This window comes from Neovison vison, chromosome 7, assembly GCF_020171115.1.
Source record: "Neovison vison isolate M4711 chromosome 7, ASM_NN_V1, whole genome shotgun sequence".
In the NCBI taxonomy this organism is placed as follows: Eukaryota; Metazoa; Chordata; class Mammalia; order Carnivora; family Mustelidae; genus Neogale; species Neogale vison.
Genome location: NC_058097.1, coordinates 35,345,099 through 35,369,240, shown reverse-complemented (window position 1 = coordinate 35,369,240; position 24,142 = coordinate 35,345,099). Strand labels below are relative to the sequence as shown.

At 38.1% G+C, this 24,142-nt stretch overlaps 1 protein-coding gene across 3 annotated transcripts in view; it reads right to left on the bottom strand.

The window, feature by feature from the left end:
• Positions 1 to 24,142, bottom strand: part of NETO2 (neuropilin and tolloid like 2) — a 65,478-nt gene that overhangs the window by 28,025 nt on the left and 13,311 nt on the right. For 2 of the 3 annotated variants that reach the window (XR_006385476.1, XM_044256213.1), the window contains exons 3-6: positions 22,790 to 22,930; positions 21,857 to 22,105; positions 17,855 to 17,899; positions 17,645 to 17,772 (exon numbers count right to left, since the gene is read on the bottom strand). Coding sequence is in view for 2 of the 3 variants with exons in the window: in XM_044256213.1 (XP_044112148.1) it covers positions 17,645 to 17,772; positions 17,855 to 17,899; positions 21,857 to 22,105; positions 22,790 to 22,930 (563 nt within the window). In the remaining variant the exon portion in view is untranslated. The remainder of the gene's footprint in view (positions 1 to 17,644; positions 17,773 to 17,854; positions 17,900 to 21,856; positions 22,106 to 22,789; positions 22,931 to 24,142) is intronic. The other variant, XM_044256214.1, reaches the window with a different exon arrangement.

Genomic DNA, 24,142 nt, shown 5'->3' with positions numbered 1-24,142 from the left:
GAGCAGAGAGCCCGATGCGGGACTCGATCCCAGGACCCTGAGATCATAACCCGAGCCGAAGGCAGCGGCTTAACCCACTGAGCCACCCAGGCGCCCCCCAGCCCCTGCCTTTTAACTTAAAAGACTTCATGGGGTGCCTCGGTGGCTATCAGTAAGTGTCTGCCTTCCGGCTCAGGTCATGATCCCAGGGTGCTGGGATGGAACCCTGGATTGGGCTCCCTGCTAAGCGGGAAGGCTGCTTCTTCCTCTCCACTCCCCCTGCTTTTTAAAGATTTTTAAAATCTTTTAAAAAATTAAAAATAAAAGACTTCATATAATAAAAATGTATTATCTAGTATCTCTTCCCACTAAAATACCTTGATGGCATAAAACTAAGAGCAAACAACTAAAAAATATACCTCAAATGGATAACTTTTGACCAAGTAACTTTGGCTTATTGGAAATGATCATCTTGTTACTTACTTCCAGAATTGTAGAAAATAGGTAATTAAATAGGATTACCAATTCAAAACTTCACACAAAATCTTCATGCATGTATTACATAGAAACAATAACTTTCCTTACATGTATTATTAGCACTCATTAATTTCTCTATTTTTTAATATAATTTTAACATTCTGCCCATGGTTTTTTGGTAATGGGCAAGTATCACCAATACTGTGACCGTCTTCTCTATTACACTGTGAGGCCTTCTAATGAGAGAATCATGTTCTAATTCTATCTGTGTAATTCTTGCTCATAGGAAGAATGAATATATGACCAGGTTTATAAAACTACGAACTTGGTAGATCTAAATATAAGAAAAACAGGAAGTCTGAAGTAGATCTTCTCTGTTTTTTTAATCCAAAGATACATGGTTCTATCCAAGGCCATAGTAAATGCTCTTTAAAGGTATTGAACTCAAAAGATTTAAGTCATGGGACAATGACATTCTTTTCTATTGTGAATGCAGCTCAATACTGAAACAGTTCAGTTCAACTAATTTTCAGAAATTATTTCTAACAAGGGGCACCTGGGTGGCTCAGTTGGTTAAGCATCTTACTTTGGCTCAGGTCATGATCTCAGGGTCCTAGAATCCGGCCCTGCATCTCCAAGTCCAGCTCCCTGCTCAGCGCGGAGTCTGCTTCTCACCTGCCTTTTGCCTTCCCCCTGCTTGTGCTCACTCCCAAATAAATAATCTTTAAAACTTTTTCTAACAAAACTGACAAATTGAAACAGGGAGGAGACACAGACTACTCTTCTCTCAGCCAAACTACAAGACCACAGATCTGCTAAAGGCTCCTGGTCTCTTACCACTCCTACAGCCTCCTCAGGGAGGTGGAGTGAGTTACCTTAATGGTGGGGAGGGATTCTGATCTCTTGGTCCTTCCCTCTTTCCCTGGACTGGAGAGTAGGTAGCAGTTACCCCACTAAGTGGGTTTTCTCTGCATATGTAAACTTTCCTTGGGCTGGCCTGGCCCAGGCTAGACTTAGGTGGGAAGTCGAACAGGTGGTGGCTAGGGAATTAGCAAGTCTGATAAAACTCTCATCAAGCTGGTTCCTCCAGTCCCCTTGTAATAAAGGAGCTATTTGGAATCTCCACATTCTCCATGTGGAGGGGAAATAGATGCTGTCTATTGGAACACCCCTCCACCTGCCCCTGCCCAATGCAATGAGAGCCTCAGAGAGCGACTATAGACATAACCTTGGAGTTACTACATGTTTGGTTCTGGATGATAATAAAGTGAACACTGCAATAAAGTGTGTCAAATGAATCTTTTGGTTTCCCAGTGCATATAAATTAGCTTCTACTGTAGCCAGTTAGGCATGCAATAGCATTGTCTAAAAAAAAAAAAAAAAAAAAAGTAAATGCTTTAATTCAAAGGAAAGTCTTGGGAGGGTCTTGTCTCGATGTGGATGGCTGCTGACCAGGGTGGTGGCCGCCAAACGCTGGGGTTGCTGTGACAATTTCTTCAAATAAGTTAACAATGAAGTTTGTTGCATCAATGGAATCTTCTTTCACAAATAATTTCTCTGCAGCATGTGATGCTATTGGTAGCATTTTGCCCACAGAACTTTGTCTTTAAACTCAATTAATTAACATGTTATTTGTTTCAGGGGTACAGGTCTGTGACTCATCAGTCTTATATAGTAATACCTAGTGCTCATTACAACACATACCGTCACCGATGTCCATCACCCCTCCAACCCCCAGCAACCCTCAGGTGGTTTCCTGAGATTAAAAGTCTCTTATGGTTTGTCTCCCTCTCTGGTTTTGTCTTGTTTCATTTTTCCCTCCCTTCCCCTATGACAATTCTCTTTCTCTGACTTATTTCCCTTAGCATAATACTGTCTAGCTCCAACCATGTTGTTGGAAATGGCAAGGTTTCATTTTTGATGGCTGCATAATATTCGTATGTGTGTGTGTGTACGTGTATGTACATATATCACAGTAGTACTCCTTTTAAAATGGAGTCAATCTTCTTAAACCTGCTGCTGCTCCTTTATCAAAGATGTTTATATAATATTCTGAATCCTCTGTTGTCATTTCAACAGTCTTCACAGGATCTTCACCAGGAATAGTTTCCATCTGAAGAAACCACTTTCTTTGCTCGTCAAAAGCAGCAACTCTCACATGATATAATGAGCAGTGGGCATTACAGAAGACTGATGAATCACTGACCTCTAACTAATACATTATTTGTTAATTAATTGAATTTATTTTTTTTAAAGATTTTATTTATTTATTTGACAGAGATCACAACTGGCAGTCTCCCTGTGGAGCAGAGAGCCCGATGAGGCTTGATCCCACGATGCTGGGATCACGACCTGAGCTGAAGACAGAGGCTTTAACCCACTGAGCCACCCAGGCGCCCCTGTTAATTAATTGAATTTAAATTAAAAAAAAAATTCATCCTAAATCCAAATTAAAAAAAAAAAAAGATCAACTCCTCATCAGCTCAAGTTTGATCAGGAGATTGCAACAATTCAGGCATATGTTCAGGCTCCACTTCAAAATCTAGCTCTTGGGCTGTTGCCACATCTGCAGATACTTCCTCCATTGAGGTCTTGAATCTTTAATTTGTAAAACATGCAGTATTTGTGAAGCACAATAAAAGGAGGTATGCCTGCATAGCATTCCAGATCAAAAGGAGACACCAGATAATTGGCAATGCAATGGACTCCCTGACATTAGATCCCTGTCTTATGGTGGACATAAAATCAATTCTTAAATGTAAAAACTAACACACACAGATGAAAATTATAGAAGTGTAGTTCTATGACCTTTGGTTAGGAAAGTTTATTTAAAGCAAACACAGAAGACACAGAGTATAAGCCATAAAGATTATCAATTTTATTATATAAAACAGATTTGACTTTGAGAACCAGCCAAGATGAAACCCAGTATGGCTTATTTCTCTTATTGCAACTAAAACCTGAGGATAAAATATGAAAAGCAACTACATGAGGATTCTGGAAAGTAAAAGGTGGGTGTCGACGGGAAGTCAAACTTGAAGGACCCATAAAGAGGGTGACACTCCGTTTTTTCCTGGTCTCCTGGGCTGATATTCATGGAATTCAGGGAACTCAGAGAAAGCACTGCAGCCATAAGACTGAGAAAGGGACCCTTCCCAGCTGAAGAGTGGGGTGAGGCAGAGATTTCTGGCTTCTTTTCCCACTCTACCAGCTCTGCTCAAGGTCAGCACCAGTCATGGGTCCACATGCAGCAGCTATAGGAGCAACTAAAACCCAAGAGAAGTCCCATCTCTTTAATTAGCAGAACTGAGAGAGGATAGGATGTTGGGAGATTATGGAGGGACTCACCATTATTTTTTTCCTCTTCTCTTAGTCACTCAACACTCACAACAGTTAGGAGGCAGAAACTGAAGGAAACTTATCTTTCTGGCCACCAGAGGAAATGAGAAAAGGAAACCATGTTATCCGGAGAATGTGAAGGAACTCTTGGAGAAGAGGGAGTTAAAGAAAATGCACTAGTTCTGGCTTACCCCTAAGCTGTGTATTCATGAAACAGAACTAAAGAAACACGACAAAGGTGTTGAGAATGAGATTCTAGTACAAGCCACTGTCCAAGTCCCTGAGTGGGGGGCATGGCCTGGGAAAGTCGACACAGCACAGCAAAGACCATGAAGATGACAAACACTGGAACCACCACCCACATTAAGTGACAAGGTACGTGCAATCTGAATCTAACTGGGTAGTTGGGCTGACAAAAATAAAATGAATAACAAAAATCAACATTTTCCAGGTATTTTTAACAGGACCCAGAGTCTCACAGTGATATATTCAAACTATCCAGGACATAATTTTTAAAAATTACTCACATATAAAGAACAAGGAAATGTGGTTAGTTCTGAAATGAAAGAAGAGTCAAGAGGTCCCAGGCCTAAGAGGACTCAGATATTGGAAACTACCAAAGACTGGAAGATTTTTTTTTTTTTTCCCTAAGAGAGAGAAAGAGAGAGAGACCTTTAAGCAGTGCAGACTGCTTAAAAGAGAGACTTCTTAAAGAGAAACTTAAAAGAGAGACTTCTGCCCAGTGCAGAGCCAGATGGGCTCACTTTAATGACCCTGAGATCATGGCCTTAGCTGAAATCAAGAGCTGGATGCTTAACTGACTGAGTCACTGAGGCGTCTCAGAATTGCCAAACACTTTAAAGCAATTATATAAATATGCTCCATGAGGTAAAGGCAAACACTAAGGGAGTAGAAAGACCACAGTGGAGAAATAGAAATTATGAAAAAGAACCACATGAAAACTTTGAAAATGAAAAATATCTGAAATTTTAAAAAACTTCACTCTATGGGCCGAAGACGAGAATGGGGATGACAGAGGTAAGTCAGTAAACTGGAAAATGACTCAGGAGAAACTATCTAATATGAGATACTGAGAAAAAAGGATTGAGGGCAAATGAATACAGTCTCAAGGACCTGTAGAACTATTTCAAAAGTGTCACTTAAGTCTCAGAGGGAGGAGAGGTTGCTACAGAAAAAAATATTTGAAGAAATAACTGCTAAAAGTGCCCCAAGTCTGGTGAAAGGCAAAAATTTACAGATTCAAAAAGCTCAGCAAACACCAAACAGGATAAAAGCAAACAAAAAAACATGGCCTACAGGGGCGCCTGGGTGGCTCAGTGGGTTAAGCTGCTGCCTTCAGCTCAGGTCATGATCTCAGGGTCCTGGGATCGAGTCCCGCATCGGGCTCTCTGCTCAGCAGGGAGCCTGCTTCCCTCTCTCTCTCTCTCTCTCTCTCTGCCTGCCTCTCAGTCTACTTGTGATTTCTCTCTGTCAAATAAATAAATAAAATCTTAAAAAAAAAATGGCCTACAGACATCAAAATCAAACTACTTAAAATCAGAGATTTAAAGTCTTGAGATCTGACAGAAAAATGATGTATTTTGTAGAAGCAAACGATTTGAGTCACTGTGGATTGCTCTTCAGAAATCATCAAAGCGAAGGACAGTCCAACAATATTTTAAGTGCTGAAAAAAAGAACTTGTGAACATCAGAATTTTGTACCCAGCAAACATATTCTTTCAGGACTGAGAGCAAAAGAAGTACACACCCTGGTGAAGACTTAAGAGACTTAGAGAATTTGTTGTACACAGACCTGCAATAAAAGGAATGCCAAAGAAAGTTCTTTAGATAAAAGAGAAAGGATACTATAATGAATCTTGGAACTTCATTAATGAAAGGAAACATAAATGGTAAATATCTGGATGAATATAAACCATCAAGGATAAAAAAGAGGCTATCACTATAGACCTTACCAACATTAAGGAAAAAAAAAGGGCGCTGGGCTGGCTCAAAGACGCGTACAACTCTTGATCTTGCGGTTGTAAGTTTGAGCCCCATGTAGGGTGTAAACAAGAATAAAATAAACAAACAAACCAGTGAACAGCTCTATGACGCCAAATCAGATAACTCAGATGAAAATGGACAAATTCCTTAAAAGGAACAAATGGCCCAGACACTTCTAACAAGAAATATGTAACCTGAATGGCCACATATTTATAAAAAATAATGAATTCATAATTTATTTATTTATTAAATTTTATTTATGTATTTGACAGACAGAGATCACAGGTAGGCAGAGAGGCAGGCAGAGAGAGGGAGAGAGGGAAGCAGGCTCCTCGCTGAGCGGAGACCCCGACGTGGGGCTCGATCCCAGGACCCTGAGACCATGACCTGAGCTGAAGGCAGAGGCCTAACCCACTGAGCCGCCCAGGCGCCCCACGAATTCATAATTTAAAACCTTACAAAAAAGTCTCCAGGCCTAGATGAATTCATAAACAAATTATAACAAACATGTAAGGAAAAAATTATGCTAATTCTTTACAACCTCCTCCAGGAAGATGGTGCACTTCTAAACTCACAAGACCAGCATTACTGTGACACCCCCAAAGACAGAAGGAAACTACTCATCAACATTCCTGTGATTTATAATAAACAATATATATATTTGAACGTTGTCTCTGTTTCTGGTTCAGACCTCCCCAAACCCTTGGAATTTCCTGAGCAATAAGAGCAGCGGGAACATGTTCTATTTGGTCTCTTGTCCTCAGTTTCTGAAAATATTCCAGCCATTGAGTTGAAACAGGTATCCTGTTAATCGTAACAAGTCCCTTTCAATGACAATTGACTTTCTATTAATGAGGTTATCTTCGGAAATCCCTTAAGGACGGGGACTAGTTACTAGGGGAAATAACCATGAGTTGAGGGCTTAAACTTTCAGTTCTATGGCGATTTCCCTGGAGGGGAGAGGAGCAGGGATGGAGGTTAAATCAAGCACCAATGTCAGTGATTTAATCAACCATGGTTATGTAGGAGCCTCCATAAAAACTCAGAAGGATAAGGTTTGAAAAAGCTTCCAAGTTGGTGAATCAGAATGTTTCCATATGCATCGTGCCAGGCCCCCCACTCCATGGGGAGAAGCTCCTTTGTTCAAGACCTCACTGTGTCTTTGGATATGGCTCTTGAATCTTACCCTTTAATATGCTCTGTAATTAACTGGTAATTTAAGTAAGAACACCGTTTCCCTGAGTTCTCTAAGTCTCTCTAGCAAATTAATCAAATGCAAGGAGGAGCTCCTAGAAACCTGATTTCCAGCCAGTTGGTCAGAAGCACAGGTGACAATGACAACTTGGACGTGAAACTGGCATCTGAAGTAGAGGCCAGACTTGTGGGACGGAGCCCCCAATTCTTAGAATCTGGTGCCATCTCCAGGTCGACAGTGCCAGACCTGAGCTGAATTGTAGGACACCCAGCTGGTGTCTGAGCACTACTTGGTGGTGTGGGGAAAAACCCCACAAGTTGGAAGTGGTATCAGAATCATCAGCCAGAAAAGCAGCAACATATAAAAAGTATAATACTTTCATATAATCATAACCAAATATAGTTTATTCTAGGAATACAAGGCTGGTTTAAATTTTGAATAATCAATGTAAGTCACCATTATAAATAGACTAAAAAAGAAAGGTTATATGATCAAAACCTCAGAAAAACAGAGAACTTCTGTAACCTGGTAAAGGGCAGCTACAAAAACCCAGAGCTGACACCATACCTCATGGTGAAAATCTGAATGCTTTCCCCCTCAAACTCCGTAACAAGGTAAGTCCTAATCAGCACCATACTGGAAGCTACAGAACGCAGAAGTGTAGGCTTTAAAGCTCCAATAATCAAGACAGTGTGGTACTGACAGAAGGAGACCCACACATACAAGAAACAGAATACAGCCCAGAAAGAGATTCTTACAAATAGAGCTATTATTATTAACAGAGATACAAAGGCAATTCAATGGAAAGGATAGTCTTCAACAAATGGTGCTGGAAAAATCAGTCATCCCTACCAAGAAGGAAGGAAGGAAGGAAGGAAGGAATGAATGAACGAACAAACAGCGGAACCTTGAGCTATATCGAGTACCTTATACAAAAATCAACTCAAAATGGGTCATAAATATAAAATTGTAAAAGTTTCAGAAGGAAATATAGTGAACAAATCCTTATGACTTTGGGTCAGGCAGAGAGCTCTTGGGATACATCAAAGGAAACTTCATTAAAAAAATTTACAATTTGACTTCATTAAAATTAAACTTTTTCTCTGTGAGAGATACTGTTGAGTGAAAAGAAAAGCCACCGACTGGTAGAAAATGTTTGCAAATCACTTGCCAGAACACTTCTTTAATCCAGAACTCAAAAGTAAGAGTACAGTGAGAACATTAAGAAAACCACCCAATCTTAAAATGGGCATAGGAGACACTTTACCAAAGATTTAGACATTACAAAAACTTCAAGTTAAAACCTGATGATAATCAAGTGCTGAGAACTATGTAGAGTAATTGAAAATCTGATAACACTTCTTGTGGAAATGCAAAACAAAATAACCACTTGGGAGAACAGCTTGGTGGTTTCTTACAAAGCTACCATGTGAATCAGCAGGTTCAGGGATGGATATCCAGAAAAATGAAAAAACAAAAAACAAAACAAAACATGTTTACACAAAACCTGTACGGAAATGTTTACAGCAGTTTTATCAATAATAACCAAAAACTGGAAACAGTCCAAATGTTCAGATGGTAACAGTAAGCTACAGTATACCCATATAATAAAATCTGCTCAACAATAAGAGGGATAAGCTAATTGGTCCATGCAGTAACAGGAATCTCAAGTGTACCATATTACATTAAAGAATTCAGACTCACACAAACTGTGTGATTCTCTTTATATGAAGTTTTGGAAATGGTAAAACTATAGAACAAAAGATCATTAGTTGCCAGGGATCAAGACTGAAGAGAACGCCTGGGTGGCTCAGTCAGGTAAACCTCTGCCTTTGGCTCAGATCATGATCCCCAAGTCCTGGGACTGAGTCCCACATCAGGCTCCTTGCCCAGTGGGGATACTCCTTCTCCCTCTGCTTGTATGTTCTCTCCCTCTCTCTGACAAATAAATAAAATTCTAAAGAAATAAGTAAAGATTGAAGGTAGGTTTTGACTGCAGAGGAAGAGCATGAGATAATTTCCCTGGGGTGATGGAACTGTTCTTGATTCTGGTGGCTGTCAAAAAATTTTCCTGTAGGTTGACATGACTGAGTATCCTGACACAACCAAGTGTCAGCAAGGATTGAGTAGAGGAAATGCTCTTAACTTGCTTTAAAAGGATAAACTGCGAAAAACACTTTGGAAAACCTTTTGACATGCTCTGGTAAAGCTGAAAATGGTCACACTCCACAAGAACTGCACTTCTGGATATATAACCATACAAAATCATCATAGATGGGAATAATGAAAATACAAAAATTGCTATAGCATTATTCAATATATTATTAAAGTGTGAAAGTAGGGGTGCCTGGGTGGCTCAGTCGGCTGGTTGAGTAACCAACTCTTGATTTTGGCTCAGGCCATGCTCTCAGGGTTGTGGACTCAGTGGGGATTCTGCCTGAAGTTATCTCCCTCTGCACCGCCCCCCATAAGCAAATCTTAAAAAAGAAAGACTGAAGGTCTAAAAGGAGAATGGATCGTGATTTCTACAACTGATACAAAATTTTAAAGTATAAGAATAATGTATATTTTCATAGTACATAAATATGAAGGTATAGAACTGCATGTAGGAATTATAAAACTCAAACTCACAATAGGGTATGTGAGAAAGATAATGGGAACATAGATTTCCTCTATACCTGTAATAGAATATAGCTTTTACCTTCTCGTTTGATAGTATTTAATTTTCTAAGTGTTTAAGAAATTAAATAATATTTCTCAAATCTTGATTTTTCTTTGCCGGGGGTGGTGGTGGTGGAGAATAAGATGGGCAAGAGATCCTGCTCTCTTTATCAAGAGGAGGTGGGTAATATTATGTTATTTCAAACACTGAATATTGGAGAATGTAACTTCTTTTTTTAAAGATTTTATCTGACAGAGAAGAGAGCAAGCACATGCAAAAGCAGGGGGAGCTGCAGAGGGAGAAGGAAAGACACACTCCCCATTGAGCAGGGGCCCGACACAGGGTTCAATACCAGGACCCTGGGATTCTGACTCGAGCTGAAGGCAGACGCTTAGCTGATGAACTACCCAGGTGCCCCAAGAATGTAACTTTTAATAACTAAATTTTTAAAACGGAAAAAGTTCAAAATACTATACATAGTTGACATGGGAATTGGATCAAATTTTTAAAACCATTGTTAAACTCGATGGGTAAATAAAATTTAGAAATATAAAGGAAAAAATGTTAAAGACTACCTTGAGAGCCGAATACTCAAAAATGGGATAAACTAGTTAATGGGCAATGTTTCAGAAAAAGCCACTTATAAATATACAAAAGAAGTCACTGATGTTCAAGTCCATTGTTCTCAGCGGCCTTTCCATAAAAATACAGGCATACTGTGCTTCTCAGATACTGCATTTTTTTTTTTAAAAGATTTTATTTATTTATTTGACAGAGAGAAATCACAAGTAGGCAGAGAGGCAGGCAGAGAGAGAGAGAGAGGGAAGCAAGCTCCCTGTTGAGCAGAGAGCCCGATGCGGGACTCGATCCTAGGACCCTGAGATCATGACCTGAGCCGAAGGCAGCGGCTTAACCCACTGAGCCACCCAGGTGCCCCTCAGATACTGCATTTTTTACATATTGAAAGTCTGTGGCAATCCTGTGTCAAGCAAGCCTATCAGTGGCATTTTTCCAAAAGCATTTACTCACTTTGTGTCTCTGGGTCACATTTGATAATTCCCACAGTGTTTCAAACTTAGAAATTATTATATGTGAATTGCAACAATCTCATGATAAAGCGTTAACGGGTGAGGAGTTTCTCATGGATGAGCAAAGAAAGTGGTTTCTTCAGATGGAATCTACTGGTGAAGACGCTGTGAGGACTGTTGAAATGACAACAGAGGGTTCAGAAATTACATGGACTTAGCTGATAAAGCAGCAGCAGGTTTAAGAGGATTGACTCCATTTTGAAAGAAGTTCTCTGGGTAAAATGCTACCACACAGCACCGCATGCTGCAGAGAAGTTGTCTGTGAAAGAAGAGTCAATGGACGCAGCAAACTGGATTATGGATTTTAAGCAACTGTCACAGTGACCCCAGCCTTCAGCAGCCACCACCCTGATCCATCAGCAGCCGTCCACATCGAGGCAGCAAAAAGAGGACTTGCTGAAAGCTTAGATGCTGGTTAGCAATTTTGAGCAATAAAGCGTTTCTGAATTAAGGGATGTACGTTGTTTTAGACACAATACTATTGCACACTTAACAGACTACAGTACAGTGTAAACATAATTTCTGTATGTATGTACTGGGAAACCAAAAAATTCTTTGAGTCACTTTATTACAATATTCGCTTTACTGTGTTCTGGAACAGAACTGGTACTATTTCCAAGGTGCACCTGCACATTTGTTATCTACCAACCTTCCATACATGTGTAGTTTTTTTTACTTAAAACAAAAACAAAAACAAAAAAACCCCTGAGATACAGTTCACATATAGTGTTAGTTTCAGGAGTACCACAGAGATTCAACAATTCCATACATTCCTCAGTGCTCCCCCATGGTAAGTGTAATCACCAAACAACATTACCCCAGTATTGGGGCGCCTGGGTGGCTCAGTGGGTTAAGCCACTGCCTTCGGCTCAGGTCATGATCTCAGGGTCCTGGGATCGAGTCCCGCATCGGGCTCTCTGCTCGGCGGGGAGCCTGCTTCCTCCTCTCTCTCTCTGCCTGCCTCTCTGCCTACTTGTGATCTCTCTCTGTCAAATAAATAAAATCTTTAAAAAAAAAACAAAACAAAACACATTACCCCAGTATTATTGACTATACTCTATATGCTGTCCTTTTTGTGTCTGTGCCTTATTTATAACTCAAAGTCCATACTATTTAATTCCCTTTATCTACTTCACCTATACCCTTACCCACCTCCCCCCAGCGGCCACCATACATGTCTAGTTTTACCTTCTAATTTTATTAGTTTGTCTATCTCAGACAGTTCCATTCCATCCAAGTACCACAACTTTATCTTGAAGGGTAAGCAGCCCCACATGTTTTTACTCAAAACTGTTATGGTTCTTGTGAACACTTTCTCTTCAATGTGAATTCTGGAATTAGTTTGCCATCTTCCCTAGAAAGCCCTCCTGGGATTTGGACTGGAATTACTTTAAATTGCTAAATTAGAGAACAATGAACATTTTTATGATATTGAATCTTCCCATCCATGAAAATGATCTCTATTTCTGTAGGCCTTCTTTTATGCATTTCAACATAATTTTAAAATTTGCTTCCTGATACCTTCTGATTTGTTCTTATTATAAATTGTGCTTTACAAAGTTTTGTTTTCTAACTGCTTTTGGCTGTAGTATAAAGAAAAGCAACTGATCTTTACAACTGATGAACTTTTTTCCTTTCCCTCATTTTGTTGCACTGACTAGGATTTCAGAACACCAAACAAAACCTTGACAACAGGCATCCTTGACTTGTTCTGTGCTTACGGTAAGTGCTTTTAAGGTTTTACCATTAATTACAGCGTTTGAATTAGGGGTTTTGTAGATATTCTTTATAATGATTAAAATGCATTCTCCTATGTTGCAATTACTGTGAGATTTTCATCAATAGGTTTTAGGTTTCATGGAGTATTTTTTCTGCCATCTACTGATATATCTGGATTTTCTCCTTTAATCTGTTAATATGGGAAACTCCATCATTCAATTTTCTAATATTAAACTGTCTAAGAATTCTAGGTCATGATTTCTAAAAAAAACTACTAGGTTTAGTTTGTTATTGCTTAGTTTTTAGAGTCTCCCCCCTTCCACTTGACAAATAATCCTGGTTTATACTCTCCATGTTGTTTAGTTTTAATAGAAAAGGCTGGGGAATGTTCTTTTTTTCTTCAATTTTCTGAAACCATTTATATAACATGTTCCTGGAGTACCTGATAAAATCCAATTTGACCAATTTTTTTGTTTATATATTTTAAGTACAAAATCAATTTTGTTAATTTGGTAAGATTTTTCAGGTTTTCTATTTCTGATTTAGTTTCTGCAAATTTTATAAAGTGTATATAAATATGTGTGTGTATATATATAAGTATATATATACACATATACATTATATATTTCAGGAAATTGTCCATTTAGACTACTTACAAACTTATCAGCAAATAAAATTACTTATATTCTTATAGTTTAAAACAGTGTGATTATGGAAAATTTCAAATGTGCAAAAGCAGACAAAATAGTATCATAACCTTGTCCTCATCCCCTAGCTTTACCAGTTACTAACTCAGCCAGTCTTGCTTGAACTATAACCCTCCCACATCTGCCTCTCACATACAGGAACAAATCCCAGAGAGAATTCACATGTCAACAGTTCTATGTGTATTGCTAAAGACCACTTAAAATATGATCAGTTCTATTATCAAACCAAATAGATAGTTTCTTCATATCAAACACCAGTGTTCAGGCTTCTGTCTTATAGTGTTTCCTACTTTTATACTTTGAATCCCCAAGTTCATTTGACTTCACATTTCTTTTAATCTATATTCACTGCTTTTTTTCCCCCTCTTTGTCATTTTTTTATTGAAGAAACTATAGGGTTTTTTTCTCTTTTGTTCAGCAGGTTTTCTTCATAGTTTATCATATTGAGAATTTTTAAATCTCTGTTATAGTAGATTCATTTTCCTCTTTTTTTTTTTTTTAAGATTTTACTTATTTATTTGAGGGAGAGACCGAAAAAGGGAGCACAAGCAAGGGGAAAGGCAGAAACAAACTCTCTGCTGAGCAGGGAGTTGGACCAGGACCATGTGTGGGCCTCAATCCCAGGACCCTATGACCCTGAGATCATGATCTGAGCCAAAGGCAGTCACTTAACTGACTGAGCCACCCAGGCACCTCTATGACCTTTTCCATTTCTAAATATTATTTAGGTCTTTCTGACTAAATCAATCTTGGCAGAGGTGTACCTATTGTTATTTTTTGCAAAGGGCCATCTTTTGGCTTTGTTGATTCTTTTTAAAATACCATTTGTTTCTGCTCTCATTAATTACCTTTTCTTTGGATTTCTTTGGACATTCTTTTAACTTGAGTTGAAACTTGCTCCTTAAACTTTTTCTTCTTCTAAAAGAAACATTTATGAAAACTCCCTTATAGGACTTTTAGCTATATTCCACACATTTTGATAGTCTCAATTTTATTGTTTTAAGTGTGTTTAAATTTCCACCCTGATTTAATCTGTGACCCATTAATTACTAACTGGTATATTATTAAATTGCCAAACATATGGATTTTAAAGTTATCTTTTGGTTGCTGGTTCCTGATTTAATTGTATTATTGTCAGAGGGTGCTCTGTGTAATACAAAGCACTAGTATTTCAGACTTCTGTTTGTAGTCTAGCGTTTGGATCAGAGTTTATAAATGTTTCACGCCTGCTCGCAGAGAATGCCTATCTGCTGGATGTTGGGAGTAGGACATGTCTCATCAGGCATACTGTGTTGTTTAAATCTGAGCCTTACCACTTTTTCTGTATGCTTGATTAATTACTGAGAGGTGAAATTAGTTACCCACTATAATTGTGGCTCTGTCAATTTTCCTCAGCAAATGTCAATTCAATTCTGTAAATTTTGAGGCCATATTAATACATAAAATTGTAAATTGTATCTTCCGGGGTGTCTGGGTGGCTTGGTGGGTTAGAGCCTCTGCCTTTGGCTCAGGTCATGATCCCAGGGTCCTGGGGATCGAGACCCGCATTGGGCTCTCTGTTCAGCAGGGAGCCTGCTTTCCCTTCCCCTCTCTCTGCCTGCCTCTCCGCCTACTTGTGATTTGTCAAATAAATAAATGAAATCTTAAAAAAAAAATTATATCTTCCTTGTAAATTGGTGGCCTTCTTGATTTCTATTTTAGTAGCTATATCAGATCTCTTTTGGTATTTGTCTATTATTTCTTTCCTCTTTCCTTATTTTCAAAATTTCCAATAGTTCTCCTAAAGCAGAATATACTTGGATTTAATTGTAGCATTTGGTCCATTTATTATTTTTGCCCAGAAATACCTTAATTTGCTCACATTCTTTTTTTTTTTTTTTAAGATTTTATTTATTTGTCAGAGAGAGAGAGAGCATAAGCAGGTAAAGCGGCAGGCAGAGGCAGAGAGAGAAGCAGGCTCTCCCCTGAGCAAGGAGCCCGATGCGGGACTCAATCCCAGGACCCTGGGATCATGACCCGATTTGTTCACATTCTAAAATGATAGTTGAATACTGAATTTTAGATTGGCAGTTACTTGTTTTTTTTCTCAGCACTTTCAAGACATTACTCTATTGTCTTCTGGCTCCTATTTTGCTATTAATGATTCTCACAGCTCTCTTTTTTCTCTAGTTGTTTTAAAGATTTTCTCATTGTCTGTTGTGGCCAATGTAGTGAGGTGTCAATATAAACTTTTTTCTTGCTTTGGGAGTCACTTGGGTCAGTGCTTCTTGTCAGCCTGAACATTTTCTTGCTAAAATCCCACTATCCCTCCCCAACCCCCTGAGGTACATTCTGGGTAATTTTCTCAGATCTATCATTTAATAACTACACCTTTTACTTGAGGAAGCTCTACTTGGTGATTTGTAAAGTATACCTGGTCATTTTTCTTTCTTGTTTTTTTGATTCCTTCTTGTAAGATACTTAAAACACCTAACTTCTTAGGCATCAAAGAAACTTCTAACTGTTAGGTCTGCTAATTCACTCACGATGGGTTGTTTCTTTACGTTTTCTAATTTTGGGTTGTGAGCTTACCTCCAGCAGTATTTTACTGATGGCAATCCTACAGCCTCTGTGGTTATTTTGAAGATATACTGTGTCTGTGTATGAGAGAGAGCACAAGCAGAGGAAGCAACAGAGGGAGAAGAAGACTCCCCACTGAGCAGGGGGTCTGATTCCAGGACCCTAGGATCATCACCTGAGCCGAAGGCACTTAACTAACTGGACTACCCAGGTGTCCCTCTGTGGTTATTCTGTATTTATTTTTGCCAGGTGTCTAAAAAGATTTTTGAGGCCAGGGATGTTTTGGTAATTTGTAGACTAAGTGGTTCCTCGATTGGGCCTGGAATGTAAATCACATATGTCCCAAATTCTAGTAAGAACATGTTTCTAGGTAAAAGCTTTAGGGGAGACCCCAGCCTTATCCTGGGACTGAGCCTAGAAAGGTAAGCTTCTTCACTGTTAACCTATTAGTGGAAGAGGTTTCTAATCTACCACTTCACAGCAATTATATATCCTTTTAAGGGTTCCAGTTTTATGTGAGGGACCTCATAAACGTCACACAAACTTCAGGCCTTTTCTCACTGTGGTTAGTAACACCAAGCTCCCGGCAGGTCTACTGCTGAGTAGCTGGAGGATACTAAAATCAGCAAGAGGTATTTGTACCATCAGTTTCAGTTTTCAATTTATTGGTCTGGTTTCTATTTCTCTCTCTTCATTTCTAGTCCATAAGAATTACCTTTTTTTTGGGTGGGGAAATCTTACCTATGCTTTTATTTTTATTTATTTATTTTTTTAAAGATTTTATTTATTTATTTGACAGAGAGAGATCACAAGTAGGCAGAGAAGCAGGCAGAGGGAGAGAGGAGGAAGCAGGCTCCCTGCTGAGCAGAGAGCCTGATGCAGGACTCGATCCCAGGACCCTGAGATCATGACCTGAGCCGAAGGCAGCGGCTTAACCCACTGAGCCACCCAGGCGCCCTTACCTATGCTTTTAAAAGGGTGTCTGTTTTATTTTACTCAAGGAATCCAGATGTTTTATAACGGTCAGGATTTCACGTTATCTAATCTGCGCTACTACCATAACTTTAAATTTGATTTTTGCAATTCTTTTTAAAAAAATATTTTATTTATTTGACAGAGAGAGAGAGAGAGAGAGAGAGATCACAAGTAGGCAGAGAGGCAGGCAGAGAGAGAGAGAGAGAGAGAGGAAGCAGGCTCCCTGCTGAGCCTCTGCTGAGCCTGATGTGGGGCTCAATCCTAGGACCCTGAGACCATTACCTGAGCCGAAGGCAGAGCCTCAACCCACTAAGCCACCCAGCTGCCCTTATTTTTGCAATTCTTTAATGGTTTGTTCTCTTATCCTCACTTTCTCTTTTCACATATATCCACATTAAATATAATTTTCACTGTGAATATTCCTAGAAGTATAAATTAAGAGCAAAAAGCAAAAGTAGTCAGCAACCAATCCCAATCTGTCAGAGTTATTTAAAAACATCCATTACTGCGGTACTTTCCAATAACAGCTCCACATCGTTAGCAGAGGACAGCATGGAAAGAACCCAGAAGCAAGACTTGCTACATTTGTGTTTTGGTTTAGACACTGCCATGACCAACTCTAAGAACTCTGACAAGATGCTTCATCCTCTTGTGGTCTGTTTTCCCTCCTCATAAAGTTCTTTATGAATCGGTAATCATATGGATCAAAACTTGCACCCCTGATCTAGGAGTACAAAGATTTTAAGACTCTCAATGTTTGTGTCATCTTCCTGAAATTATACTACAGTGTACTTAGAACTTAGGTGGCCAATCTGATTGAAATAAAAGTTGCAGCATCAGTTTCTATAATAGCAAGTATCTCCATGAATCAAAACAATACATTATGCTAATCAATGTCTTATTATGTTCTTCTCTAAAGTGACTCAATGCATAATAATACCTTGGCTTTCGGAGTAGCTTTAATTGTCCATATGCAATCAACAGCTTGACCAGGTTTTGTTTTTTCTTCTTGTTCTACCTGACTAGAACGCACTATTCCATCAGCTCCCGAGAGCTCAAACTGGCAATCTAGAAAGAATAGAGGAACGATGCTCAAAGGAAAATATGACTGATTAAAATGCCATGAGGAAAAAGAGGTGATATACTAAACCTGGGATGGGATTTAAAATACCTCCTAGGTAAGTAAAGTCTGGATCTGTAATAGAAAAAAGAAGAAAGTGATTGGCATTGAGATAGTTTAGAGTTACATTAAGGTTTCATGTCTTATGTCTAATCCTTCATTTAAAAACAAAGCAAGAGAAAGCTTTCATAGGTGTAGAATACAGTGCACTGTTTTAAACCTGGGCATGTTTAGGTGCTTATTTATAGGAAAAGTTTTTTTAAAATGGTAATGTTTATACTTTTGATTCCATCATCAATAACTTATTTATGCCACCTGAAAACTTGCAACCCTCTGTCAAGAATAATAGCTAGACCATTAATGGGTGCATGAATCAACATAATACAGTATACACAACAGAGTATTTTTTCAGTCTAACAGAGAAATAAGATTCTGATATATGCTATAACACGGATAAACCCTGAAATGTTACACTAAGTGAAACCAGACAGACACTAAAAGACAAATATTAATAATAATATGGAAATAAATGATTCCATTTATTGAGATCCCTACATTAGTCAAATTCATATAGACAGTAAGTACCAGAAGCTGGAGGAAAGGGGGAATGGGCAGTTCATATTTAATGGACAAAGTTTCAGCCTGTGTTAACAAAAAAGTCCTGGAAATGGATGGTGGTGATGATTACACAGCATTGTAAATGTACTCATACACTTAAAAAGGATTAAAATGGTGAATTTTATGTTACTTTTAATTCAACACACACACACACACACACAGTAGGAGCTAGTGAGCAGTGTTTTCAAAGTGGCAGGGAAAAAATGAGTACGTGATATACAAGATATTCTGTCCAGTGAAGTAGTTCATAGAAGACCAAAAACCAATAGTTCATATCAAAATAACTGATTTCAGCAAATTGGTCAGGTATTTGATTTTTATGAACCAAATCAATTAACTGAAATAATGAGACTTTAAGTGTCAAAAAATCTTATATATGAATCAGATCTTTGTTAACTAGTTAGACTACCTGAAAGAAAAAAGCAGATATCAAAAACAATGCTCTTAATTGAATACTGTTTTTAAATATTAAAAATCAGGCTTTTTAATACATAAAGATTCTTACTTGAAGAAAAGTAGCTCTTTTTCTATTAGTTTATGTATCAGAAAAGCAACTTCATATGGATTATGATTAAAATACAGACAAATTATAATAAAACACTAAGGATTTCTAGACTATTAGCTAACATTTGCATTTTATATTACTACAGAGTTTCTACATACACTATGCTTAGTATCATGCTCAGGAAAACTATGTAATATTTTACCTTGAAAATGAGGAAACTGAATGAGAGAGATTATGATTTTCTTAGACCATATTTATAATGGCAAAGCCAGGACTAGCTTACAATTCTCCAGACAATTTTTCTTACCCTATCATACTGCCTCTATAATGTGGGTGACGAGTCCACAGTTTAACCATTAAAAGAAAAAATATCAAAATAAATGGGTAGGGGCACCTGGGTGATTCAGTCATTAAGCATCTGCCTTCAGCTCAGGTCATGATCCCAGGGTCCAGGGGTCGAGCCCCGCATCAGGCTCCTGGCTCAGCAGGAAGCCTGTTTTTTTTTCTCCCTTCTCCCACTCCCACTGCTTGTGTTCACTTTCTCTCTGTGCCTCTCTCTGTCAAATAAATAAATAAATCTTAACCCCCTCCCCCAAATCAAAATAAACGGGTAACGCTTAACTGTCTAATTATGGCTGTGTCTAGTTATTTCAAGTCATACTTATAAAATAAATTTTGTTTAGGGATCAGTAAATCTAGAAGACTATGACTACTAATAATGAGAAGTTGATATATTGTAAAGATTTCATATATTTGTTTGTTTTAGAGAGACAAAGAGAGAGTGCACCCAAGAGGCAGGGGAAACACAGAATCTCAAGCAGACTCCATGCTGTGCATGGACCCCCGATGTGGGGCTTGATCTCACGGTTGAGATCATGACACCTGACTGACTGGGCCACCCAACACCCCAAGAAATCAGTATATTTTAAATGAAATTCTCTGGTTACTGATTACTGGTTATCTATTGGTTACTGGTGTTATCCACTGGGATAGAGAACTCTTAATGAATCGTTAATACCTGGAAATAACTGGGATAATTCTGGAAATTTTAATGCAATAATGACAACATCCTAGAATAATTGTCTACACATGAAGAAATTCTGATTCATTTGGCAGGTAGCTCCTATCACTTTTTACTCCACTGCAGTTTAATTAAATTTGTCTTTGACATTTCTCTACAGAAGAGCTGAAACTGTTGTTGTCCCCTTTTAGCAAGGCTGGGTTTAGTTTATTAAGTTAAAAGAGGAAAGTCTCTGAGATGTATTCTCAATAAAGCTAAAAAATTTCCCCCTACTTTTAAAAATATGATAACTATGAAGAAAGTGTCTGGAATTAAGGACAACTTTAACAAGAATTGAACATCCAGTTAAATACAATAAACTGTACATTGAAATAGGTTTTGCAGGCTATTTAAAGATCCTGAGATATTTTAATCTAGCAACTTTTTCGTTCTGGCAATTTGGTGTATATAATTCCTATTTAAACTTTCAAATTAAGTTTTTTTGGTAACTGTAGTTTTTAAAAATTTATTTTTATTATAGTAAAATATGTTATCTTTTCAGCATTGAGAACATAAACAGTGAAACAACACTTAAAAATTCCCATGTTTACTGACAAGAAAAAAAGCTGATTATGTTGTTCAGGCAAAAAAGCAGGTAATATAGTTGTTGTCACTTAAGTAAAACAAAATAAAGAGATACAGAAAAACATCTGAAGGGATACACACCAAATTGTTAAAGTGGTTTTTTAATATATAGGATGGTAAGATTATAGATTTTTCATTTGGATATAAATTTTTTTAAATTAACAAATTTCTTACATGAAAACAAAAGCAAAGAGATGATATAATTGGTACATTGTTACTTTTTCATCGTTAGTCTATAAGCTGTTTGAAGACAGGAGCAATAACTTGTAGATCTTTGTGTTTCTGCATTAGGGATATGCACAGTTTTACACCAGAGAGGCTTTGCAGGTCTCAAAGTGTTTGCACATACTACAGGGCAGAGTAAGATAGGCAGAGTGGGTTGAACAGGGAGAACTTAATCCAAATCCTCAGAACCTGTACTTTATGTGGTTTAAAAAAAAAAAAAAAGAATGAATATTACATTCAGAAACAGAAGATGGGATTAAGTTAAGGATTCTGCGAGGGCAATGTGACGACGGAGGCAGGGACTGGAGTGATGTGGCCACAAATCCAGGGATGCGGGGGAAGCCCCCAGGAACTAGAATAGGTGAGCAATGGATTCTCCCCTAGAGTTCCCAGAAGAAATGTGGAGCTGCTGGGTTTTCTGCCCTCCAGAATTCTGAGAGAATAAATTTCTACTATTTTCAGCTGCTCAATTTATAGTTGGTTAAGGCAGTCTCAGGAAAGTAATAGATCAGGTATTCCCATTTTACCAATAGCAACCCTCACGTGCAACTGTGCTGAATAGTCTTACAGCTGTCAGGTTAACAGAGAACGGATTCAAACAGGGGTCTTTTGCTTCCAAGTGCAGAGCAGTTTCTATTGCTCAATATTTTCTAGAGATTATTCAAATGAGTGGTTAATTCAAGCATTCCAATGGAAAAAAACCTGCCAAAATAATTTTTGGTAAGGATTATGAAAATAAGACAATTTGCTGAATTATCTTTTAAAATACATTTATCTTGATGTTTTTAGCCTTGATATACATTATAAAACATAAAGAAATCTAAGAAAACTGTGATACCGTCTATGAAATGCTTCAAAATTCAAGTGATACAGTTCTATTTCCAATTTTTGGTTTTATTTATTCATGAAGTGATTTCCCTTCGGCCTTGCTAATTTCTTTAAAACCTTGATTTGATTAACTTGACTAAATTCTCTCTTTTCCAGACATAAGATTCTAAAACCAGAGTAAACCCACTAAAAAAAAAGACAACTTCATTACCTGGAATAAATGAATATTTTGCTCGAAATCCCAGTCCTTCAAGTTCTTCATCAGAACTAAACTTAATCCACATGAATCTCCCTGTTGATCTAATTAGTGGAGGGCTTTTCACACCACAGTAACGATCTATAAGTGGAGAGAAACCAAATGGCCCATCTCGAACTTCCAAGTGGTCAAACCGACATTCAAATGATGGTTCTATATAATAATGTTCATCAAAGGTCAACTCTATTCTTTGACGTGGAGCAGCTAGAAAACAAGAAGCAAGCAAATCAGGGCAACACAAAGTATAAATGTCCTGACATAAGTGGAAAAAGCAAAGCAACTGCTCTGTTACTGTTCCACAGATAAAAATCACGAGGACTGTTATATATGAAATTCATAATTCATGTTACACTTTATATCAATAGTAACAACGCTGCTCTGCAGAGCTACACTGATGTTTCCCTGTGGAATATGCTGTTTATTAAATTAGTTAAGTGTACTTAATTGATTAAAATTAGACTACAAAAACTACTGCTTAGTTCATGAGATACAATGAATAGAAAAACAGAAGAAATGACATGACCTAACGTAACTATGGACGTAAATTTGCATTAAGGTGTAAGAGATGCCAGTAAGTTTGAGTCCCTCCCTCCCTCCCTTCCTTCCTTATTAGAGAAGTTTCTCATTTACACTGATGCATCCAGTTGAATTATATTTTAGGAGATTCAAAATCCCTATAAAATTTCAACTATTATTTTGTTCTTGTGTTCCAGACATATTTATCCAGACATAATAAATATATCCAGACATATTTATAATTACTAGAGTTTAATTCAAATACATGTATTAATTTTGTTCAAACTGGCTTAAACTGGGCATCTTAACAATGTACTCAGTTTTACAATAAAGTAAAAATTCATCTGTTAAAAGACAGAAATTGGTTAATACCTTCCAAAATGTAGATACACTCCTTGTTTGGTGGATAAGAGTCAGGATAATTTGGTGAAGCAAAGTGACCTCCATTGCTGGTTCGAACCCAAATGCCACACTGGGTTGCAGGAATATGCTTGATTCCAATATTTTGTCCATCTTAGGGGAAAATGGCATTTAAAATATGAATTATAGCAAAAGAGAACAGCATTCTTCTCTTTCCCCCACAATTCAGCCATACAATTGCCCACTCTGTGTTACACAGATAGTGTATATAATTTTGCAAGAACCACTGCCAAGTTTAGCGCAACAAACTGAATACAGCGGAAGTGTGAGAAAGGTAAAATTGTATGCTGTGCTGGTGGGAAGAACTTGCTGCTAGAGGACAAGTTTGCCCTGTAGGAGAGCAGGGAAATAAAATGCTTAGATTCTACAAGGGCAAAGCTGTGTGGGAGAATCTGATAAATCAGTGCAACTCTATAAAATTCAGTTCTAACATAAAAATAAAAGGATCCCAGGGGTTTATCTCCGGTATGGTACCTCTATATTTAGTTTAGCACTAAAGCCAGAAAGGATCCAAAGATTACAAAGGGATTTTAGTTAAAGATTGCAGATTGAACACATGCATTTAGCTCTCTCTCCTTAAACTCCACTAACAGTACTGGATTTTTTAAGGGCAAAAATAACCCCCTGAAAAGGGACAAAGAGGTGCAAACACAACAACTGGCTGTACTGGTGAGCAGACGAGGGCATGACAGGTGGTGGTGAAAACTGTTCTTTCTAAAAACAGGAGGCCTGGCTAAAAGTCTTTCAGAATCAGTCTGATTTCTAACACCCTCCCCTACTCTACAAATCCAGGAAGCTGCTGCTCTGTCACCACATCAGAAAATGAGATGATTCCTTTGCAGAGGATAAAGCAACGTTACAGGACCAGGAGACACCCGGCACAGCTGGGGGGGACCACACCAGCCTGCAAACAAGGAGACTAGGAATGTTAACTAGAATGGCATTCCTGGTCTCTTGCCCCACTCAACTCCTTCAAAGCCTCTAGGTGAGATGCAGAACGTCTGTCTGAGCTGGAAATGGAAAGCTTCCTATCTGGGGATTCTCAAGAGTCCAGAGGAAAAGTGCCAGCAATACGGACTCGGAATTCCCCAGTGCTGGGTCACTCACCAGCGAGGGGCACAGCAAACAAGTCCTTCTACACCTAAAGACGGCTAGTCAATCAGATTTTAGTGCGCCTCTCATAAATAATCACCAGATATTTGAGGAAAGCCTCTAACACAAACAATGAATAAAAAACAAGAAGAAAGCAAATCTGAGGAAACAAAGATTATATAAAAAAACAAACTAAAAACTAAACAAAACTGT